General features: G+C 40.8%; 1 protein-coding gene across 4 annotated transcripts in view; it reads left to right on the top strand.

Moving 5' to 3' along the window:
* EPHA5 (EPH receptor A5) overlaps positions 1–14,502 on the top strand; it is a 192,623-nt gene that overhangs the window by 130,518 nt on the left and 47,603 nt on the right. For all 4 annotated transcript variants that reach the window (XM_057376622.1, XM_057376644.1, XM_057376637.1 and 1 more), the window contains 2 exons: positions 8,985–9,109; positions 11,875–12,034. In XM_057376622.1, the coding sequence (XP_057232605.1) occupies positions 8,985–9,109; positions 11,875–12,034 (285 nt within the window). The remainder of the gene's footprint in view (positions 1–8,984; positions 9,110–11,874; positions 12,035–14,502) is intronic.

The raw sequence follows: 14,502 nt of genomic DNA, 5'->3' as shown, positions 1-14,502 counted from the left end.
TGGTCACACTTAAGTGCCAGAAGACTAGGCAGGATATCTGAGTTGGCAGCAAGGATGAGATTTGTTAGATTTTTACTCTGTCTGCTGTTTCCCTTAAAAACTGTAGGAGCCTGGGCAGCATTTGCCTTGATTCAGAAAAGCCACTGTCAGTCTAAAACAAAGGGTTTTATATAATCACACATATATAAGTCTTTCCATTTCAGTCTAGTTATTTTGAGGTTTTACTCTTCTGGGGTTTTGATCTAATATTATCTGTTGGATATATTTTTATTTGTTTTTAAGAATTTTATTTCAAGCCTTCTGGTCTTCATTGGGGAACTCACTTATGGAAAAGGTCTGGATTGTGGTTCTGCAAAGCTGTGACCAGCTCAGGATCTTGTCAACGGTTTTCAAAGGCTCATGCTTTTCTCCCATTTCTCAATGAGAGGTGAGATAAAAACAGTGGTGGTATTTGGAGGAACCAAATAGGAAATCCAAAACAAGCTACAATGGGAGTTAAGGACTTTGCCTGTTCTTCCCTCTGACCTGCTGCACCTCCTCAGTAGCTGTTCTTCAAGTGGAAACATAAGGAATTAATTTGCCTGCCCCTGATTTCACTAGAGTGTTTAGTAATTTGGCTTTAATGTTAGAATTCATCAGCAAGACTGATTGCTGTATCATACAGAGTGGCAGGCTTGGCAGAGAARGAAATTTCCCACACAGTTTAAAAATGGTCCATGAATTTGCCGGGTTTACAGTTTGATAACAGCTGGAAGAAGGATGCAGGAAATCTTGTATGTAGAAAGGAGCCAATATAGGAATTAAGAAGGTGAGTTGTGGCAAGGAGCAGGAACATGCACATTTTCCATTTTATTCAGTAGCTGTGGTTTGGTTTTGTTCTTAATGGCATGTGGTTTTTAAAAGGAAGTTTTTGCTTAAATGCAAATCAGATATTAGGTTACTAAAGATAGGGAAGGCACTCCTTGGTAAGTGTACTGGAAGCTAGTCTGAGAAAAGTACTCAATAATGCGAATTCTACGGCAAAATGCTGAGCCCTGTGGCTGTGATCCAGCAGAATGCTGACAGCAGTGGTAGTGCTCATGCACTTAAAATGAGGCATTTTCCAAAAATGCTTTGATGGATCAGAGCTGGAGTCCTTATCACCTTGCTAGGAGTGAATTTATGAAAGTCTTGTGAGTCAATAGTATTTATTCTTAGGCTTCACAACTAAACCACTAATGGAGGACAGGGAAATTACAGCTTTTCTGTGGTGTGAAGGAATCTGGCTCCGGTCCTAACCACAAACTGTTCCCCAGCTTTCAGAAAAACTTACTGTCTTGATTTCCAGAGGCTCTAGAAAACAAAATCAGGTACTGGATTTCCCTGTGCCTCTACACCCTATAGGAAGGGGTTTTTTTTCATGCCTCTCTTCCCTGCTCCAACAAATATTTGCCTGAGATACGCATTGGCCCTGCACCTGCTTGGGACATCAGGGATTCCTCTTCTTCCCGAGTCCAGGCAAACTGTGATGCCCTAATGTCTCGCTTTCCCTTCTGAGGATCACAGTAAATTGCAGATAATAGGAACTGGCTATGCAGGACACAGGGCTGATGCTGCTGTAAATGAATATGTGTTAGGCCTGGCAGTTGAAAAAAAGTTTCCCAAACAATGAGCTCTGATCAAAGCCAGTCTTACCAGGCCAGTTTCTAAAATTATTTTTTTCTAAACAGCCTGTAGATTTATGAAAGGGACTTTGCACCCTGCAAAATGCAGTTGAGTGTTTGCAAGCCTTCAGGTTTTGAGAGAAGAAATTACCTTGATTGATATCACAGATCATGGTGCCCTTTGTAGCCTTCATTATACAGAGTCCTTAAAATTCCTTAAAACTGTGGCATACAAATATATCTGATAAGGCATTGAACGTGCTTGTTGATGAACAAGCTGCAATATTGAGCACACTGAATTGTGTGCTCCCTTGAGATGACTCTGCTCAATATTATACAGGTTTCTATGGTAAGTCTTCTCAGAAATCACCAAAAAGAAAACAAAAAGAAAAAGAACCCATCACATACACACAACACCCACCCCAGAGAGTACAGAGGCTTTCTTGATAACTGAAATACCAGGACATTCCTCTGCATGCCAAAAGTGCCAGTGCTCTTTAGCTCACGGTATTTGGAAATAAACTACCGCCAATGCCATTATTGCCACTACAACATTTGGGRTTGCTGGGAGGAGAGGGAGTCCTATCACCTGCAGTTTTCTCTTATGATATCTGGTCATGTTTTCCTCATGCCTCGTGCCTACAGGTTTTGTGAATTTGCAGCAGCTTCCATTCTTTAAGAGTACCCATCTCTCTTCCATGATTGGCAGGAGCCAAGAGCGTGTCTGTGCAGCTCTGTAAACAGAAGGCAAATGGCAAGAATCCAATTTATTTTTTGAAACCATGTGCTTGTAGAGCCTTGCCAAAGGTTATATGTTTCTTTGAGATGGCAGAGATATACGATAGGTTCCATTAAATATTCTGACTCTGTTGTATATGGGGTGGTGTGTTCTTGAGGAATGACCAGGCGGTCTTACCCAAAGGCTCTGTAATGCCTGGATTTTGTGGTGTCTTTAGGCTCTGCTCGCAATCCTGTTGCAGTTTTAATGTATTATAGCCCTGATGCAAAGTAACTTCCTTATGGCAGATTTTTTAGAAATTATTTGCTTGCTTTGTGGCAGAAGCAGTGAGTTTTAGAAATTTTCAGGTAGTCAGCAAGAGGGAATAGAGAAAGGGGCGCTAGAGGTGAGGTGTTGCTGTGCCTTCCTGGATTGCCTCCACAAAGGTAGGCACTTCAGTGAGTCTTAGCAGTATTTTGTTAAGGCAAGATATTTTGTGCATAGCAAAGCTTCCATTGGTTGCATCCTCTGTCTGTCCTGCRAAGAATATGTGCTGAGTCCTGCTGTCTCACAATTAACAACATATTTTGATTAAGAGGAAAAGACTGCATACAAACTTTTAAAGCTATGCATTTGATTCCATGATTGATGCATCAATAATTGATTCTTGGTCTTAATAACAAAGGATATTTTACAGATACATTTTTATAACACAAAGGATTGCAGGGAGGATTTCAGTAGTGATTTTTCACATGCAGCAAGCCATTTGCTGCTATTTGTTCTTTTAATACGATTTTACAAGAGCAGCTAAATATCACTGAGTGTCCATCTGAAGATTTACCATAAGAAGCAGCAGATCCTCATGGATGGGTCAGTTGCTGTTAGCTCATTGCTGTGGGACAAGATTCTTGGTTTCCTCTATTTTTTCTCCTCACTGCTTCTCTTGCAAGCTCCTCTAGGAGATACTCAGAGAACAGGCGGCCTTCAGTTATGTGAATTTAGGGTGCACACACCTTTCCTTCCCCTAAACACAGTGGAATTACTGCAAGAACAGAGTGTTGGGACACAGCAGATCTCGATGCCTTAGAACACACCAGTCCATAGCCAGGCAGATCTCCTGAGTTGTTACATGTCAGAAGCAAGAGATGAACCATCATCTCTGTACTAAAGCAAATTGCATGCAGATTACTTCTCTAATTGAATATTAGCATCCACAAAACCATAGCGTCCATACTGCTCTCTTTGTCTTTAGCAAAGGTACTTTTCTGGTGTCTTAGGTCCAAGGATCAGAAGCCTGGAGAGGAGTTATCTGAGGAAGGCTTGGTCAAAGAAAGAACAGGTTCTTTGACACAATCAGGCACCAATTGGAGTTTTGCTTTTCACAAGCCCAACCTTCCGCCCAGCTGGGACGCAGCAAGGGCTTGGGGTCTGGGTGTCAAGTCATGTGCTGTTGTSGAGCTTTATGAGCTGTGTTGAGTCTTACAGGAGCGAGGATGGGAGCCACTTGAAAGATCCCCCCTTTTYGAATGAGATAGATCTGGTTGCCTGGATTAGCCATGGACATGTGTTAGAAAAATAGGGCCCTGCCTTCTGTCAGGGCCGCAGGATGCTTCACTTGGGTTCCTCTCTCTTGTCTGACCTGTTTTGTTTCAAGGTACATAKCAGGGCATCTCAGGTTTTAGAGGCACTTACATGGTGGTAGGGAACAGCGACTGCAAAGAGATCTAAGACCTGGCACCTCAGGGGTTTGTCTTGGGGCATAGAAAATGTGAAGAATGACTATTTATTCATTGCCAAAGCAATTTAAAGATTATGTTCCCATTTTGTTATTTGATGTATGAAAAGAACTTACACAAAGTCCCCATCTACACCTGAGATACCTTGAAAAATTGTTCAAAAAATGATGATCTCCATATATGAATGGTGTTTTAGGATTTGGCTCTTACTTGGCAAGATGTATGGATTTAATTTAATCCTGTGGCTAAAATTTACCTCCTTGCATTATTTAGGGCCTGTGCATGATTGAAATCCCATGAAAGGTCTCAGGTAAGATAGAAGTGGCATTTAATGCTACTTAGTACAAGGACCTTTCATTCCCTGGACTCAGTTTYCAGAAACATTTGCAAGCACCTGCAAACTTGGGGCCAGCCTGTTTGCCAAACTAGCCAGGCATGGTTTGCAACTATTTGTTCTCAAAGAGCTTTGAAACCCATTATCAGACAAGCTTGGTACACTTTGGGATATGAAAAGTTGCAGCACAAAAGTCAAGGTATGACCTAAATCCTAAGTTCTGACTCAGGTATAATAGTCACAGTGAAAGGACCCTTAAGGGAGCTATTGGGTGTTAAGCTTCTCCAAAAGTTCTTATATAGAAATGCAAAGAGATAATACAGTGAAAGGGTWTTTTTCCCCCTTTCCCTAGCAGTTTTCTATTTTAACTAATATATCTGGTTTTTTTACGTTAACTTACTGCATGAAGCCACCTGCAATTTCGCATGCCTTTAGTGTGCCTTGGTGAATAGGGCAAGTTTTGCTTCAAACTCTGAAGTCACCAAAGACCTGACAAAAAAAAATCAGAAACTGAGTGAAAAATTACAATATACTGAGCTTTTGAAGTGAAACCAGTTACTTGTCTTCTGTTTACTCTTCTAATACAAGTTTTACTTTCTTCAATTATACCTGGTTTTATTAAGTGCAATAATTATAATGTAGCTGGTTATATGATAACAGGTAAAGGTTATGGCTTTGGGGCTGAGCGAGACGGAGAGCCATTAGCTGTTGTTTTTGCCAGAGTGAAAAATACCAAGGCAAAAGTAATTAGCCTGGAGAGAGAATTAGATAGACCATGAAAAGTAGAAACTGGATTATTTGTTTTGTCTTGGTACAGTGGTTGTTCACCTGATAACAGTCGTTTCTCTTAAAATATAATTAGCATTTTATTCCACTAAGCTTTACTGTATGTTAGATATTAGTGGGACACAGCACAGTGTGTTGTAAATATGGCCTTTGGTTCCTAGATGGCTAATTCAGTGCTAATGTCATTATCAAAGGTTGCAGAGGAACAGTGTCCTGAAATGCCTGTTCCTCCTGAAATAATCTCTTGTAGTTATTCAGATGTAACTAATGATGTGTCTTCTGCAGAAACTYAATTTATTTATTTGGTATGTCCCCTTATTCTTCTTAAGAAATGTTAGAAACAGAACAAAAAAGAAGGAAGAATTTTCTATGCTTTTCTTTGCTTCCTGATTAATTTTGGTCTCAGGAAAGCAAAAATGTACATTGGCAATTTCACACCTTGTTACATCTTCTGTTTGCTTTCATCACATGCATGGCTGTTTTCATAAATGGCAAACATAAACATAAATGATGTAATATCCCTCTTTGATCTTGACTGTGTGGCTGAGAAATTAATGCATATGTGCAGAACATGAGTGATTCACAATGTACATCCACCTTTCCTTGTGTCAAGGCAGGGATTTGAACAAGACTTCTGTCTGCTTACATAAGAAACATGAGAGATTACAGCTTTATATGTCTTGACTCTTATGTGAATTTGTTTTTTGACATGAGGAGGGGCTCTGTGGCTTGACTTCTTTCTATTAAGGGGATGCTGCCCTTGCAGAAGCAGTGACCTTTGAAAAGCAAGTCTTAAGTAATCCTTTTATTTTTCTGAGATCATATAGCACAGTATCCAGTTGCAGGCTTTTAAGATGGAATGATTGCAGACTTTGTCCACTTGCCTGGATTGGATTACATTTTGTTTGACAAAGAAAACTCTAAAATACTTACACCTTCCTGCCTTCCCTTCAGAGCATTGTAATCTCTGTGCATTGAGGATGCAGAGTAGTTGCTGTATCATGTCGGCWCCGCTGGGATTTATTGAATTTACTTAATTGGCCTTTATCTCACGGTTACACTTTAACGCTTCTTTTGAAGCAGATTCAAAAAGGATATGGTTACTCCTCTTCTAATTTACTTTGAGAGTTGGGTTACTCGTTTTCTTATCTTCCGTCCATTTCCCGGTAGAGCAGAGCATTCTGTAGAACCACAATTGAACATGTTGAGACTTGCACACCCAGAGATTTAAGCTGTTTGCTAGCCAAGCTTGTGCACGCACTTTTTAAAGAGAATGCTCTGGTTTAGGGGTGTAGGAAGTTTGATGGGTGTGTATGGGTAAGTTTGGTCGTGCAGGTGCACGTGAAGGAGAGCTAAACTGCCCTGAGCTCCCAGGGAAAGATTTTGCAGCAGAGCTTGGGAGCACTTGCGTTGTTTTCTTGGCTGTGAGGCACTTGTGAGCCTCGGTCCTATAAACATCTCAGGAAACCTCAATAAAGCGGATGAAAAGTCCATTATTTGATCAGGTTATTTTGCTACTGGTTTTCATCTTCCTGAGAGGCATTCAATACCAGGGAGATCTCCCCTCACTGCTCTTCTCAAGTTTGCTTTTGTTGATAGGAGTTTAAAACAGTTTGATGTTTAACACTGTCGTTCTCTATCCTGCCAGACCTCTGCTGCCATCTCTGTAAGCRTGAGATAGGTGTTGCAGGGATTTGGAGATCAGTCCCAAAGGGCATAGGTCCCTTTTTCTGAGTACTTTGGTGGCTCCTCCCTGAACATGCAGTATCTAAATGGCCCATGATAAGTGATCAGTATCATCTATTTAACGAGGGTTGTACAATCTCCTGTTACTTGGCACCATCACCACACGGTGAGGCTGGTTTTCCAATGCCCCTGGAAACTGTGTAGCTCCCTTRCATTAGAAGGGGGCTTCGTTCTGTTTTAATGGAGCTGACTGCTCACTCTGCCTTCTCTGAGCTGACACATCTGACCATTGACAAGTGCATGGATCACGCATCTCGTATGCAYAACTCAGCTTGTTGTGCACTGGGATGCACGGGGCATATTTTGGCACCTGGATTGATCAATGGGAATTCCTTTACCTTATTCCTTTACAGCAGATCAGCAGTTTGTATTTAGGTTGTTATTTCCCTTCACAAATAGCCCAAAAACTTGTAGAGGATGTCAGTCATGGAGGGGTAAGGTGACTTCTGCAGATGAAAAATTGTTGGTGATCACTGTGCCTGCATAAACAATGTGATCATCATTCAAATCAAGGTGGTTTTTACTCGCTCAGTGGAGCAGTTGTGAGCACTGTGGTGGATGCACAGTTGAAAAGCAAACATTGTGCAGCCTGGTGCCAGCTYTCCAGCAGAAAACAGTATGGAAATAGCCAACACCTTTCAGGATCCTTCAGGAGCCAAGTGAGGGAAGTAAAGAGGAGTGTAAAAAATTAGGGCTGAAGCAAGACTGAGATGTGGGAGCTTGCTTTAACAGAGAGGTCTTGCTGTGAGCCTTCAATCCAAGAATAATTGTCTGGAGCTCTTCCCTTACTTGTTGGTTTAAAATCAGACCTAAAAAAATTAATTTGTGTCTTTATGTTACTTAATGGATTGGGGTTTTTCTATAGTGTTAAGATAATTAATTAGTCCTGCATATAGATGTTTTTTTAAAATAATTCCAAATACATTTTGAAAGGTATGTGGTTATTTACTGCTGCTTTTTACACTCCATCCATCATATGGCCATGAAAGTCTTTGCCATGGATGTCCTCAGGCCCCCGGTCATCCTTGCAGGAGCTGGCCTGTGTGGAGGGTGAGTTAAAGTCCCTCATCCAGGCATGCCCTGTTTTTATCTCTGGAGAAGCTGCTCTTGGCCCTGCAAATGAGAGACTATGAATTTCTTCCGTCCCATTTTCACTCAGTGTTGTTCCCTAATCACTGCCATGAAATACCTGGGGTGTTAGGGTTGCATTGCCCATAGCAACTTTTGCTAGAGAGCTGGCAGGGGTGGCAGCAGCCACAACTTAAAAAGTCTCTGCAGGCATCGGGCTGAATACAAAGGATCAAGCCTGGTTCTGATGCACATGTGTGCTGCAAAGGGCAGATAACCTTTCAGGGCTGCATCTYAAAATAATAAGCAGAGCTGGTATAGCTGCTTTCATGCTGTGGCTTCCCCAAGCACACTGTGAACTTCCGAACTGTGATTGCCATTAAAATCTTTTGCCATTTGCGGGGAATTAGCATCACTATGTGAGCTGTAACACCCCTGCGATATTCATGGAGAGCAATTGAATTAGAAAGGTTGTAATATTCCTTGCTTCTGGAAGAAGGGGGCTGAAAGATGCCTAGGCTCAAACTACTTAAAATCCAAAAATAGTTAAGGAGCCCATGTAATCTAAGGTGTTCTGAAAAATATATTCCTTGAAAGCAGCCGGAAGAAAGCAAAACATAATTGGTAAGTAATTCTGATAACATAGGCCCCTGATACATTTGAAAAGAGAAGGTGTGGGGTTGATGTGTTTGAAAACTGCTTGAAAAGGCAGGGTTGATGTGTAAGCTGCTGATAGTAGTTTATGTTATTACTTTGTTTGGGTGGTCATGCTACTGAAAACCTGTTCAAGTCCAGTTATTAAAAATGGGCAATACCACCAGGGTAAAAACAGACCCYACTGATCTACAGTGGCTGAAGATTGCCTTGTGTTTGGGGGTGAGTTGACTTTCGCTGAGGCAGACCAACTTATTAATAATGGTTTTTGTCTGTTCTGTTTTTCTCCTGTCTTGCAGCACCTTCTCCAGTCAGTAGTGTGAAAAAAGGGAAGATAACTAAAAATAGCATCTCCCTTTCCTGGCAGGAGCCAGATCGACCCAACGGCATCATCCTGGAATACGAAATCAAATATTTTGAAAAGGTGTGATGGACTGATTGCTGAGCTTCCCAAGTACCTTCTCTTTATTGTTTTCTTCTTTTAGTTATAATTGTTTGAGTCATGGAAAGGAATGGAGAGATTTTATGCATAAATCAATGTCAGATTGATTTTGCAGTAAATGATTAGGAAGACTTGAAATGAGGGTGTTGTTTTCCATTAGTGTGCCACTTCTCTTGAACAAATACATTAAATCTGCGTGTCAGATTCCTCTCAGGCCTTATCACATTAAGACAGAGGCCGCTCATTTGTTAAAAATAGAAGGGGCTGGGGACTGAGCATGTGTCTCCTCCCAGAAACATCAGGCAATCCCTAGCCTTTGGTATTTCAATTTCTCACTTGATTTTCCATCCCCTGTGAAAGGAGAGGAGAAGGAGATTGATTAGAGAAGGAGAGATTGTATGTGTTCTGATAGTAAGAAGGGCATCCTGGCTTTAAAATTYGCCAGGGTTTGCCTGCTCTTCCTCTCAATTGAAGGGGAAGCGCTCTTCCTGCAAAACTTGCCTCCCCTAGTCTTCATTTCACATGGTGACTTGTTGTCTTCCTGCAAAATTAATGTAGTTTACATGAAAATAGTTACAAATGCACTTTATCAAAATAGCATATTTTGAGTGATACCACCTTAAAACTTAGATTTCCAGAAATCAGGTTTTCAGGATTTGACTGAATAGCAATTTTTTTGCCTTAGCTGGAATTGTAAGGTGTTCTTTTTTCTTCCRAAATATCCAGGCTTTCTGCATGAAAACAAGAGGAAAATAGTGAAAACGAGTCACAATTCCTGTTTTTTGGGGGGATTTAATTTCTATTTTAAGGAAGATATTCCATTAGCTCTGCCTGTGACCCAGGTGAAATCATTAAACATGGACCAGGATTGGATCCTTACTCCTCTCTTCTTACTCTGACCATGGGAAGGACCTCCTCAGGCAGTCCATGCAAACAGGGGAAAGAATTTCATGCATCTTCCCCRTCAAACTAAAATCAACATTATTTTTGCAGATGAGGGGGCTTGTGAAAGGGCACTAGATATGTGAGTGACATAAATAGGGCTGATGTTTTCAAGAAGATTAAAGCACACAGCAAGAGTCAGGATATTTTGTTGCTGGAAATAATTAATTACTAATTATTTTAGTAAATTGTTTGACTGACTGTTGGTGTACATTGAATCCTTACCGTGGAGTAGCTTGGAAAGAATAGCTTTTAGAAACCAAAAAAAAATAAAGCAAACAGTTAAGGTGAAAAAAATCAGATATTCCTTCATTTTCCTTGGGTTTTTTTTTCAAACAAATTGGCAGGAGAGAGGGCTTAAAATATTGTATTTGTAATCCAGAAGTATCTATTCAGCAAATAGTTCTTCAAGAGTGAGTCCTTTGTGGAGAGGTAGCTCCAGCCAGTCCAAGTTTATGCTGTCTTGATTTATTTCGTTCAGGCTGATAGTGAAGCTTAGTGTTTTCCATAGAAAAGCCCCAGAGTCCAAGTGTTTGCAGAAGCCAGCAGTGTATTGAAAARCTAATTGGCTGACATGCAAGCAAAGATGTGACCTAATATTCACTTACTGCTTTTTTAACAGGTTGTTGAGATGGGTTTGGGATACTGTCCTTAATCCTTTTTTTTGTTGCTACTATAATTTATATTCTCTCAGTTTTCAGCCCTTCATAAGGGTCAATTCACAACATTCACTTCCAAGGGACAAGAATGATTTGTATTAAATGTTTGGGAAAATTGAGYTTTGTCAGATCGCATTTGTGTAAGAGGAATCACTCCTTAATAAGTGAAAAAGGGCACTTACAGGTGTCTGTCTGTCTGTGTGTCTGTACACATTTCTCCAAAACAGGCTTTGACAGAGAAATTTTGTGATCTCATATTTACAAATTCCCAGTGCCTTAGCCAGGCATATTGCTGTCTGTGGGAAGCTGACCATTAAATTAAAAAGAAAAAAGAAAAATGAGCTTAGATTCTAAAAGCTATCCAGAAATCTCAGTAAGGAGCTGCTGAAAACTCTGGTTTAACTCGTAATAATTTGGATCTGAGAGGATATGGTGAATAAAAAGCAGTTTCCAAATTTGTAGACCTTAATTTATGAGCTCTTGTCTAGATTATGTGTTACAGTAAATAATTCTAAGAGTAATTACTAAGCATTTCAACGAAATTTTAATCAAAGAACTGGAACTGTTTCACATTAGGAACTGATGTAGATGAAGATTTATTTCAGCAATCTTTCTTCAAGTTCATTGCTTCAGAAAAGCAGTGTGAAAATTAGGTATTTTCCTGGAGTTTTGGTTTATTATTCCCTTCCCAGGGTCTAATCGTGGTTCTAGAAACGGAAGCATAAAGTTGTACAATGTATAATGTATTATTCYCTTTTAGGGCTACTTACATTACTGGGAAGCTGTTTTGGTGTAAATCAAAATCCCTTTTTAAGGCGRTGGGACTTGCTTTATCTTCCCTGTGCCTTGGGATTGATCTTTGTGCGATAAACCTTTCCATTGCCCCAGGCCACATACATCCAGAGCAGTGAAAAGCTGCTTCTGCTGCAGATGCCAGTTGCCTCCTAGAATCACTGATTATAAAAGAGAAAATGCGATCTCACATTTTGTGTTCCAGAAAGGGCCTTTGGAGAGGGGTTTTGAGGAAGAAATCCTCAAAAATGCATACTTCCATCAACTTTTGTTATGTTGAAAGAGTCTGTCTTCTCTGAGAGCCACTCTTTGTGTGTTTGATCTTTGTGGTTTTTGGGGGGGTGTTGGGAAAAGGACCAGGAGATGAGCTACACCATCATCAAATCCAAGGAGACGGCGATAACGGCGGACGGCTTGAAGCCAGGCTCTGCCTACGTCTTCCAGATCCGAGCCCGGACAGCGGCCGGCTACGGGGGCTTCAGCCGAAGGTTCGAGTTTGAAACCAGCCCAGTGTGTAAGTCTTTCTAATTACTGTCAGCCCCTGTCTCTGCAGCACTTACCAGAAACAAGTCAGGGGATCGATATCCTTGCAGAGAGCTCTTCCTTGTATTGGCTTCATCCCTTGACTTTGGGAATATCAGGCACATCATGACTCTGAGCTTGACATATCCGTCCTTGGCTTCCTCAACTACACAGTGAGGCAGAAGAAATTCAGGCTTCAGAAATTCATGGCATTCCCTGCTTTGGAAAACCCCATATTTACAGGAGCTGTTGTAAGGGGGTCTTTCCTCTCAGGAGGGACAGAGGGGATGGGACCTGCTCCTTCACACCTCGTAATGGCAGTCTGCAGAGGATGCTGAGCTCTCTTAAATATCTGCACCTGGCGGGGGAAAGAAACCCCCGAAATGAAGCCTCTCTGCAAGGGGAAAAGTTGAACCAGCATTAGTCTTTTGGTGAAAGTTCCTGTCAAGTTAAAAGATGGTTTCTGTTGGCTGTCAATCCCACAGCCTCAAGCAGAGGAGGTTAACTTGTGATCAGAAACAGAAAAAAATGTGCACTGCAGATGCAGGATTTCTTCTTGGCCTGTTACATTTGTGGGCTTTAAAATTTTCTTTAATTTTTTTTTTTTTAATGAATCTGATTATCCAGGTCTGTATTCAAGAATAGATTCTGTGGCAGAGTGAACTCCTGAGGCACGCAGAGGCTCAGCTGCTCTTTCTTGTGTGTTCAGGCACAGCTGTGGGGAAATTTATTTTGTCCCAAATACAAAATTTTGCTGAGGTGTCAAATAAAATTTAGTCCACCAGAAAATACATCTTCTCTCTTCTAGTTTGTACAGCTGTCATTTATTAATTTTTTATACTGTTTGCATGGAAGAGGAATTTTATGGTGGAAATACTGCAATCATTCCTGTGGGAAAGAGACTATTTTCTGTGTTTTCCTTGGAAATTTAAGTTCATCAATACTTTGATTGCTGTTATTCCAGTTAATTTAAAACTCATCATCTTTGAGAAGAAGATGCCAAGTTGTCTTTTCAATGCATGCTACCTTTGAACTCCTAATAGATTTTCAAGGAGTCATTATACATGTGCAGATGTAGCTGTGGAGCCAGTGATTAAGCTAACACAGTGAAAATTGCATCACAATGCAAACATTAATGCAATMAGGACGGTCTATTTAATGCATTTCTTATCATATTAACCATTAATTTGGCCCTATAAGTAGCAACAAAATCATGTTATGCCAAAAAATTAATCTATATAGTTTTGCTCAGTTGGAAAGTTTCTAGCTTAGAGTTGTTTGAAGAATAGTGTTCTGGACTATTAATGAGTTACACATTAAATATGCGCTCGTTTATCAAAATGAGTACCTGTGATCCTGGTCCAAAAATAATGGTGCTTCCATAAAGTCCATCATGTAAGTATCTGTGTTAATCAGGACTTTTTGAAGACATCATGTGGAAATATCTTGAAAAACTAGAAGCTCCTTGGGCCCTTTAGTGGCACCCACACCCCAATCATTTTCACATTTTAAAGGCAGAGAAATAGGTACATCRCTGATACTAAGGAGCTGCTGGATTAGTCAGAGGAATATCTACTGCACACGTTTCCAGTTTGAGAACTGGAAATTGTTCATCTGTTGGACTCCAGCCCTAGCTGGGACCAGACTTAACCAGATATTYAAACACTTGATAGGATTGAAATACAATATAAGCCTCAGTATCTTGCAAAATGCAGCTCTGTTTGACATTTAACACACTATAAAAAGCACTTTTTTTCCCCAAAGCCCTATATTAAGTCAATGTTTGTGTCAGGAGTGTGACCAGACTCGCACAGCTTTCCTGCACATCCTGGAGATTTTGGAAGCAAGCACAGATCGAAATCTCACTGCTACATCAGAGTACAGATCTGAACTTCTTRTTAGAGCCAAAGCAAATGATTTTTATTCAAGCACAGATGAAAACCTTTTGGTGGCTGTTCTGAGAAACAAAAACAGTCTCCAAGTCATTTGGACTGAACAACAGGTTTTGTTTCCAGTTCATCAGGTTTCTATGGTTATCTTTAATACATTTGGAGGAATTAGACAAAAACAGCCTGAGAAATGCAATGGAGGAAAGCTGTACCCTGTTTTGGACTTCCCTCTTTTTCCAGATTTTGCATACTGCTCTCTGCTTGTGCAATTCTGCAAAGCACCATGAAGCAGCCAGGGCTTCGATTTCCAGTGATTTTTTTTTTATTTGAGTGGAAGCTGTTGCTGGGTTTATCCGCTTGTTGCACCCTCCTTTCCAAGTGCCTCCGAGCTCATCTGGCCCCAAAAGCTAGCCTTGCCAAGAGCTGGGTTAGGCTGGATTGGTGAGCTAATCCAGCTGTTCTGCTGGGCAGGAGTAGGTACATATCACCAAGCTGAGAAAGGGTAATGCAGGTGTGTGCCCGCCCCAACTTTAAATAGCAGCAAATCCCAGCTCGGCTTATGAATTCAGGC

Source organism: Malurus melanocephalus, unplaced genomic scaffold (assembly GCF_030028575.1).
Source record: "Malurus melanocephalus ecotype Western Australia unplaced genomic scaffold, MMel_1.1 scaffold_9, whole genome shotgun sequence".
In the NCBI taxonomy this organism is placed as follows: domain Eukaryota; kingdom Metazoa; phylum Chordata; class Aves; order Passeriformes; family Maluridae; genus Malurus; species Malurus melanocephalus.
This window is presented reverse-complemented; position numbering and strand designations above follow the sequence as displayed.